Source organism: Euprymna scolopes, chromosome 9, assembly GCF_053919585.1.
Source record: "Euprymna scolopes isolate OS-2025 chromosome 9, ASM5391958v1, whole genome shotgun sequence".
Lineage (NCBI taxonomy): Eukaryota > Metazoa > Mollusca > Cephalopoda > Sepiida > Sepiolidae > Euprymna > Euprymna scolopes.
This window is the reverse complement of record NC_136490.1, coordinates 159,506,017-159,516,642: the sequence shown is the minus strand read 5'-3', so window position 1 is coordinate 159,516,642 and position 10,626 is coordinate 159,506,017. Positions and strand designations below refer to the sequence as shown.

The 10,626-nt window shown below is 32.7% G+C and overlaps 1 protein-coding gene across 1 annotated transcript in view; it reads right to left on the bottom strand.

Annotated features, from left to right (window-relative positions):
• Positions 1-782: 782 nt before the first annotated feature.
• LOC145284950 (uncharacterized) overlaps positions 783-10,626 on the bottom strand; it is an 84,946-nt gene continuing 75,102 nt past the window's right edge. Inside the window, exons 3-4 of the mRNA XM_080134049.1 lie at positions 4,391-4,551; positions 783-2,646 (exon numbers count right to left, since the gene is read on the bottom strand). Coding sequence (XP_079990175.1) covers positions 2,071-2,646; positions 4,391-4,551 — 737 coding nt within the window. The 3' untranslated portion in view covers positions 783-2,070. The remainder of the gene's footprint in view (positions 2,647-4,390; positions 4,552-10,626) is intronic.

Genomic DNA, 10,626 nt, shown 5'->3' with positions numbered 1-10,626 from the left:
TTACTTCTTCTTTCACATTCAAACATTATTCATCATTTCTTCTTGCAATTGTCTCAACGTTGTTGATCAGAAAATAATCGTTTATCAACAAAATGGAAGCCATCTTCCATCATAATAATTAGTGTTGGGGCAATTAATCGGCATCGCGGATCGATAAAATCGGAACGTTTTTGGGTATCGGAATCGTTATCGGACAAAGTTGTGCATATTTTCTGATGCCAAAATTCTTTTAATTTTTATTCGATTTTCTTTAAAACAAAACCTTCCACTGCTAGTAATAATAATAAAATAAATCTTTTTTTATTTAAAAAAAAACAAAAAAACAGTAAATCTAACGTCTATGGATCTCCCACCACCACAAGTATTTATTTTTATGTTTAAGAAAATGTCTACGCATTTTACGTGTTCTTACTGCAATCTGAAAAAAAATGAACACGCTATAGTGAAATATATAAATATTTATTAAGAATCGGAGTCTGTAACTGTATCAGAATCGGGAAAATATAAGAATCGTCCCATTACTAATAATTATGCTACTCCTCATACGGCACTACTGACCAAAAATCTCATAAGAGAATTTGGTTGGGAAATCGTCTATTTTTTTTTTTTGTATATTTTCTTTTACTATCTCCTTCAGTTATGACTTATTTAGAGGATTACAAAACCATTTAGATGACGTTAGGTGAACGTGAGGAGATTGGGCAGGAGCTTGATTCATATTTCACTTCAAAACTTAAAGAATTCTATAAGTTAAGCATTTATAAACTCGTTGATAGATGGAATCAAGTTGATAATGAGCAATAGCCGCTTTTATTACGAATAAAGAATTTCAAAAGCACACAATTGTTTTTTTTTTATTTTCAAGATGAAATGTCACATCGGCAAAACCTTTTGCAGCAATCCGATACCTTAGTTTGAGTTTCATTGTTTTTCTTTTTCCTCCTGATTTGAGCCTCTCACCATCGTTCGATCGTATAACTCGGCTGTCAACCAAAGTTGAATCTTCAAAGTCATCGAGTTTATGATTATTATGCGTCCAACACTTAATTTATAATTGGGTCTTACCAACTGATGTTAATAACATTTTTCCGGCATTTTGTACGCATTTATTACAGTACAAAGGCTTTAAAAATAAATAAAAATGCACAAATTTCGTTTGGGAAGTGAATTTAAGGTGTTACTTCAGGGTAATGTTTGAAATGCATCTTATGTAATGAAAATATTAAAATGTCGTTAAAGACTAGCTAATAAGTATCCCTCCACACCACCACCGAATTGAAACCGGGTTGCAACTTTTAAAATGCAATCATTCTTAGTTTTACATGTTGCGCATGCGTCGCAGGTTGTCTTTCATAATCGCATTGTCTTTTTTTTTTCTGAACAGTTTCCAACGATTAATGTTAAAAGTGCATTGATTTGCTTTGATGACTATCTGTCGGTAGAAACTGACCAAGTGCGATTTGAGCTCTTCAAAACATCGTCACCATTATAAAGTCATGATGCTGTTAATAGAATGCTTCAAGTAGTAGTTCACTTTTAGCGAATTTTAGCTTTTGATAACGACATGAACAGAACCAAACAAAAAGACACACAATATAAAATAACAGTCACGAATATTTTTTGAAGCCTCTTTTTATATCCTCAGCTTTTCCCTTGTAATAAAGACCAGACAATAACCCAAACGGGCAAATAAAATACAAAGAAATACTTATTTTTTGTACAATCTGGCCATAAGTTTCGTAAGTATGTCGTTGTTTTCTTATAAGAAACACTTAATATTTAAACAGTCTATTACGATCAGTTCAAATTCTCAAAGATCAGGTCAACTTTTTTAGAGATCGGTTCAACCTTTCAAACATCCGCTCCATTTTAAAAATCAGCTCAACTTTTCAAATATCAGCTCACATTTAAGCATGAATTTAAATGTTCCAAATCAGTTCATATTTTCAAAGATCAATTCAAATTTTAAAACATCTGTTCAAATTTTAAAAGATAAGTTCAAAGTTTATTTTATGCTGAGCATTTATTTTTGTTCAAATTTGAATTCGTTCTTTTTTCAAATAATCACTATCAGCTTTGGTTTTGGATTGAAGCTACTGAATGCGAACTAGAGTTATTGAGCATGTGTGAAAGTCCAAAGTTCGGGGTTATAAGTCCGGGATGTAAACGCTCTGACAACGAGTGCGCGCAATTACACGGTTTTCCGGGCGTTGATCCTGGGCATAGACCCAGATTTTGTGCCCCCATCAGCTGTGAAGCGTAATTGTGAGATTGAAAGCTCAGGCCGCATCCGAGGCCAGGATGCAGCGAGGATAACGTGTGAGAGTGTGGATGATGACCGCTGACAGAGACTGATTGTGCGGCTGCGGCTGCGGCCGCTTCCAGTGACAGAGACCGCGTCAACGAGGTAGGTATCGTGTGTAACAAGTCAGTTCGTGGTTGCATCGGGGTTGCCATCGTTGGAGTAGGCACTCGCGGTAAGCCCAGTGCGTGGTACCCAAGTTGTGCGTGCGCACTTGGCAAATTGTATGGATAGGATGACATGGCGGCAAAGAAAGCAAACATGTTCGGATCTGGCACACCAAATGGCCACGTAACTGCCATTCGTTGTCTTTTGTCTTTCATTCGCCGATTCTGGAACCAGACCTGCAAATATAAGACATCATCCATTTAATAAAAACGTAATCAGAGAAAAAAAAAATATGCCTATTAATTTTAAGTTGAAATAAAACGGGTTGACCCATTTCTATCATTGTGCTGGATATTTTTATTTAATTTGAACCAAGGATTTTAACTTAGGATGCATAGATCCTAAAATTATTTATAGATAAACATCAGGGAATCGTTGAAGATCAAATTTAAGATATTTAAATGTAGTGTGAACAGACATCTTGCTGCTCAACTCCCCACAATTCCTTGTTAGACGATCCTGAATAGTAGCCTTTCACGTTCCAAGTGGTAATATGCCTTACTTGGCGGAAAAGGAGTAAATCAAAACTAATATTTATATATAAAAATAACTTTGAAAGCAAATCTGATGCTGGAAGATTTTTGTCAATAAATAAATCTATATATGTATAAAAGTAAAAATACGCGTGAGGACACTTCTCAACCTATATACTCAACAAATATTTGATCTACAGAATTAAAATTTGATATATAGGACATTCAAGCATGTAGAAAACTTTGTAATCGGTTTTCATCCGGAGAAAAAAAAGCAAAATGGAAAAATTGGAAAGTGTGTGTGTGTGTGTATGGGTGGGGGGTGATTGGAGTTTTATGTTTGTCAACTGTTTCGCGACTGCGCATGTGCAGCCGTGAAACATAACAGCTTATTTATGTTAATCAGTATGGTGGAAAAGCACTTTGTAATGATCGTATCAAGCTGGTTTAATAGTTATCGTACTTGACTCACTGTCTTTTGGTTTCTATCTAAACTCGAGAATTTTTTTTTTACAAGAAGTGAACAATTTAGAAAAAAAACAATACTCGAATGCACATGTCTCAGTTTGCGTGTTAATTAAAATATAACATTTATGCGTATTTTACGACCGGGCAACGCCGAGCAGCCTACTTGTACAATATAAATTAAAATATTTCGGTCGACTCCGGTCTTCATCAGTAAGTTATAAACATTGTTTATTTTCCTATTTTCTTCTTTATTGTCAGGCTATAATAACGAATACTGAATATAGTCGACCTCTACTGGTGTCAAATGGAGATGATGTTAATGTTTTAAAATGGTGTAATAAGAACGCTGGTGACGTACATATAGGTGATAAATCGAACATTTCTATACAGCACGATGAAAAAAAAAAAGAAATCATTATGAAAGAATTATGTTATATATATATATATTTATTTATTTATATTTGTATTTTTCATTCTACAATGCTTTTCGATGTAGATTTAACATAGAATTTGGTTTCAAAAATAAGTTCTTATATTTAATATTAGCCTGGGTGCCCGGCGTTGCCCGGGTGTTTGAAAAAAAAAAGGGCTAGTAGGCATGTAGGCAGACTCGAACCCGTACTGCGAAGGAGGAAAAGAACGTGAAAAAAAAGAACGTGACGTCTTTGCTGTTGCATCCATCGCAAAACCGGAAGTAGCGAAGGTTTAAATTAAGGCTAGTCAATCGAAAAAGGGGGATGACTGTTCTGATACTACACTTTTCTCTTCTCTTCTTGATCAATGAAGAAGAAATCCTTTTGGACTGAGGAAATTTTTGATTTTGTTTCTATCCTATATTGTCTGGAGGAGCAGGAGGTTTCTTCATATTAACATCCGACCTTGTGTCAAATTATGCCCTCGTGGGAAGTAAATAGGAACTTAATGCAAATTTGTTTTTTCCTTGTGATTTTAAGTGTCCGCTGAACGTATATTTTCTCACCTTGATCGTACTCTCCGGTAATTGAAGATCCGCAGCCAACTCGCATCGTTTTGGGCGCGAGAGATAGTTCTCTCGACTGAACTCCTTTTCAAGCCTCGATATTTGTTCTTTTGTGAAAGCGGTACGATAACGCCGAGCTTGAATATCATCGACTTTAAGGTCTGAAAAAAAGTGAAAGACAAAAGAGATAAATATTAGAGATTATGTACTTTTCTTGGAGGATCGTTTAGTGTGTATGGAAAAGCAAATTTACATTCATATAAAACAATACAATGCAGGCGTGTAGCAGATAGATACAAACTGAAGCAGTTTAAGACATTATGGTTGAATAAGCTATTTGGGTCGTCCTTATTAATATATATATATATATATATATATATATATATATATATATATATATATATATATACGCAAACAACATATGCACAGCAATAATTATGCTCAGATATAATTCTACAAACACTAACCTAGATAATAAAAAGCTACAAGCACTCCTAAAAAATGAGCTAAAATTTTTCTTAATTTGTACACATCGCAGCTAATAGTACAATTATCTAAATCGCTTACTCATTGTTTTATGGATATCAATTAATTGTCATCAACTGGGATTTTATTTATTTTATGTTAAATGTATTTGAATTGGGCTAATCGGTGTTGGGCAAAAGTTGACGTGCATAATAAGTGCCCACCTTCCACCCACACAGTTATAACTTGAGAAAATCGACGGTATTGGCCACTTTGACTGATAATTCTACTGTGGTTGGTTTCGACATCGGGCTTTGTTCTTTGCATAATCTTGCTTTTTTGTTTCATTATAAAGTTCATCCTCACGAAGTGCACTGAAGTATTAAAACAGAAATTAATTTGTGTACACAATTTTAAGTGTTTATATTGTTTTTATTCAGAAACTTCCATTATTTATTGAACACATTTGAAAAAATATCGGCTTTAAATGTATCAATATATTTGAACTTGATTTTATATATATATATGTTGAATATGAAAACTAGTGGCTACACATGTAAATATGTTTCAGTGACCATCCTGCTAGGGGAAATCACATCATGCAGCCATTAGTTTTCATATTCACCATATTCAAATTGCTCTGTCTAAACATTGAGCACTCTTTTGTTGACACATTTTGGTTTGTTTAAACAATAATATAATATAATATAATATATATATATATATATATTATATTATATTATGTATCCCTATGCCCTCATCCACACCAGAAATGAAGTTCCCAGACCCTCCCCCACAAGTTCCTTAAACCCCAAAACTAAAACATTATCGACATACCAAACGCCTCCTCGCACCACCCCCGACTTCATTCACTTTTCCACTCTTTCATCCCAAAATAGCGAACATTTCTGTAAAAGTCTGAGGACGCTACAGACGGCAAAAACCGGCCGTGTAGCCGAAACAATAATGTAACTTAACAGAAAAATACGGTAATAAAAAATAAAACGCATATATATATATATATATATATATATATATATATGAGTTGAGACAATCAAGCGGAACCAGAATCGGGAATCAAGAGTATTGGAATCTGCAAAATTTAAATCTAATTTCCGATTGTAAAAACGAAACTTTTACATATTTTTTTTATGCCTAGCTCAATATAGTTTCAAATGACACAATGAGTTTCTCACAATATTAAATACAATACATAAAGGCAATTTTGTTACTTAGCTATATATAGCAACAAAATTAAATGCCAGAAAACTTTCTACTCCAATACTTTATTCCCTCGAACAGCTAAACTTTGGAATTCCCTTCCTGATACCTGCTTCCCTGGCTGTACTAACATGCAGAAGATTAAATGGAGCGTAAACCGAATTCTTGTTTATCTTTCCTATGCATGGCTCCAAATAGTAGCACATTACATCCAAGTAGCGATATGCTTTGTTAAGGGTGAACGCGAGTAAAATTTATATTTCATAAAATTCTTGAACCAGTCGGGGAAAAACAACTATTTTACGTTTGTAAAGGTTAACATACGTGTTGTGAGAAAGCGTTCGACGTACTGAAGATATAAATTCAGCTCAATGGTAGATGAAATTCGCCAGATATATACGCACATACACATATATACGCACATATATACATACACATATATACACACATATATACATACACATATATACACACATATATACATACACATATATACACACATATATACATACACATATATACACACACATGTGTACGCACATGTATACACACACATGTGTACGCACATGTATACATACACATGTGTACGCACATGTATACATACACATGTATACATACACATGTGTACGCACATGTATACATACACATGTATACGCACATGTCTACATACACATGTATACGCACATGTCTACATACACATATATACGCACATGTCTACATACACATATATACGCACATGTCTACATACACATATATACGCACATGTCTACATACACATATATATGCACATGTCTACATACACATATATACGCACATGTCTACATACACATATATACGCACATGTCTACATACACATATATACGCACATATCTACATACACCTATATACGCACATATCTACATACACATATATACGCACATATCTACATACACATATATACGCACATGTATACATACGCATAATGATTTTATGTGTTTATATTTTTTACTTTTTATATTTATTTTATTATTCATATTTTTTATCATTATTTCATATTTACATTTCTCATCAATAATTATTTCAGTAATTTTACTTATTTCACTTATATTTACTCATTCTTAAATTAATTATTAATTAATCGATTACTATTTACTAATTTATATCCCTATCATTCGTAATTCATTATTGTTTTCATCAATATTATTCATTTCTAATTTTAATAATGAATTTTATTATTTCTCGATTTCTTTCTTTATTCTACTTAGCACCACACATAAATAATTATGGAAATGTTCAACTTTATTTACCTTATTAGAGGTAATACACCTTAAACTATAAACTGGAGAATTTCTTTCTGGAAATTTTATGCTTGAAATTGTCGAACTGGACATGGAAACAATTGTAACGTAAATTGAAATAAACTTTTTGTTGCCACCAACACCTTGTTTTGAAGCCTTGTTTTTGCTTATACAGTATATTAATGCTCAATTATAAAATTTGATAATTTTGTGGCAACCATTTTTGGCTTAAAACTCATTGGTATATGAAAATTTACTGAATTTCACGAACTCAGTATAATTACATATAAGCATATATATATATATATATATATATATGTATATTCATTATTATTTTTATTAATATTATTCATTTCTAATTTTAATAATAAATTTTATTATTTCTCAATTTCTTTCTTTATTCTACCTTATTAGAGGTAATATACCTTAAACTCTATAAACCAGAGAATTTCTTTCTGGAAAATGTATCTATTATTCAATTCTTTGCTCTTTTCCCGTGAAATAATATTCAATCGGAAAACATTACGCTTTCTTTATTTTATGTGTACTTGCCTTCCGGAATTTATAAATTCATGATTTGTTGTATAAATGCAAGATATTCTCATTTTAATCTTAATCATATGTTTCATTTTTCTATTTTATATCTAATATCTCTGCAAATGAACGGAACTTTATTTCGATAAAAATTAGTATCGTTTCAGAAACGATTGTATAGATTCATTGTTGATATATTATTCGTGTGGCATAAAAATGATTTTTCCATAAATCATTACTTTAGTGGCCTGGTATGGCCATAGGGAAGACAACCGAAGCAGTAAAATCGAAGCAGCAAAACTGAAGATTGCCTGCTAGGACACTATATATACAAATGTAGACAAATTTGGGCATTTTGTTTATTGGTTTGAAGATATAGGTCATTTTTTACCAATTGTCATAACATTTTAACAATATATTAGTATTATAATCTTCAAAAAGCCTGCCAATTTTCAGCTAGTTTCGTTCTACAGAACGCAACATGAGAATGTTAATGATTAATTTGGCTACATATCCAATATATATATATATATATATATATATATATATATATATATATATATTATATATATATATATATTGGATATATATATATACTAGCAAAAGTACCCGTCGTTGACTGGGTTCAAAAACAGCATTCAGAAAATGGACTCTGATTTATGAAAGTATGATAGGTTATGAAAATGAAGGGTTGTAAAGAGATCGCTTCGAATTTGGGGGTATCAAAACTAAAGCAAAATATGATGAAAGTAAAAATGAAATAGATAAACCCCATAATTTATTATACCATACCTGTTCACACTAAAACACTTATCACAATATTCTGTGGATCTATATTAAAAACCTTGTTAAACTTTGTGACATATTTCCATTCTATGGAGGTCAGGCGTGAACGAACACCCCATAATTTTATTATACCACATTTCTTCAAACTGAAACATAATTATCAAGGTATACTTACGCAGATAGATATGAAAAGTCTTTAAAGTTTGCGCCTATTTCCATTCTATGAAGACCAGACGCGAACGCATACCCCACAATTTTATTATACCATCCCTATTTAAGTTAAAACATACTTATCAAAGTATTATTATGTACATCTATATCAAAAACACTTGTAAACGTTTTTTTTTAAATTTTTAAATCTTTTATTTCCATACTTTGTGGACCAGGCGCGTACGCAGACCCCCATGATTTTAACGAATCATCATTATGCCAGATCGAACATACCCATTCCTGTGTCTCGATACATCTTCTATCATTATATGTGATCAGTTTTCTATAATAGTCAACCATATAGGAGCCTATTCGTGACCAGACACACACACAGACGTTCAGCTTTATATATATATATATATATATATATATATATATATATATATATATATAACCTTTTTTTTTTTAGAAATGTTATGTTTCAGATCTCAGCGGCTATTGATCAGTATTCAACAAATGAAGCCTCGTTGAATAGGTAATGACCTGAATTGTGTAGTGTGTCATGTGACATTTGCTCTTAAGATCGCACATTAAGGGGATAATCAATCATACAGAACCTATTTTTGGAATAAAATGTTTCAATCATTTGTCATTTATTTTACTAGTTTTGCATATGAATTACAAATATCTGATATTTCCCCCAAACCTCTGAACTTCATAGAGGGGACACTAAAACTTGCTGCTACGATCTGAAAACACAGCAAGGGGAAACTTGATTCCAAATATTTCTCAAATGTTATATCTGCCCTCTTTGTTTTTCATGCATAAAGTAAATTTCGCAGTGTATAATGACTATTTGATACTGGAGATATTCATAATCGGACTATTTCAAAAATAAGGGAAGATATAACATATGATAATGATTTGGAATCAAGTCTCTCCTTAATGTTAATTCATATCATTGGAAACCATAGCAAGTTTTAGTCTCCCCTCCATCAAGGTAAAAGGTTTGGGAGGAAAGGAATCGAAATAATATAGGCTAAAAAGGGGTTTCCTTACTGATTTGATGCTTTGATAAAAATTAACTTTGAATTATCATCCTTTAATTCTTATATCATTTGCTCCACTTATCAGTGTAGAGCTTATCGTATCTTACATGATATGTATCAAGGGAAATAAAAACACAAACTTAGCAATATCATGTAGGTGTGGAAAGTACGTCACTCAGTAAAAATAGGTCTCACTTGTGCATTGGAGGGAATAAGCAACAAAGCCTCTACGCCGCTGCACAATTGAGTGACGTTTACATTAAGAACATGTCAGCAATAAAATATATAAAAAAAGAACTGAGTTATAGCTTTCTAATTCATCAACAACAGAAAAAATAAACGTGCCGGCATCGCTGTCTCTGCTCTAGTATCCGTCGCCGGTCGAATGATGGAAGATTCGACGCTTTAAAACAATAAGCACATTAATCACACCTGAAAGATATAAGAGGCCAATCGAAGGGGGAGGGGGTCTCGATCAACGAAGCGCACGGCATTATGATCACTTAATTTATACTCAATTAGTTTTGTGTAGATATCCTGTCAGTGTTAAGCGACGCACTTGATGGATATCAATAATCAGTAGAGAATGAGGAGAGGGAGAGAGAGAGAGAGAAAGGAGGGAGGTAGAGAGTTGTGCTAATTGTGTTGAAAAGCCATTGTCGTTAGCATCATTAGTTAACAAGTTGGAACAAACAGGGAATATCCCGGCTTAGAGAGAGAATAACAGGGATACAGACAAAGAAATAGAAAAGAG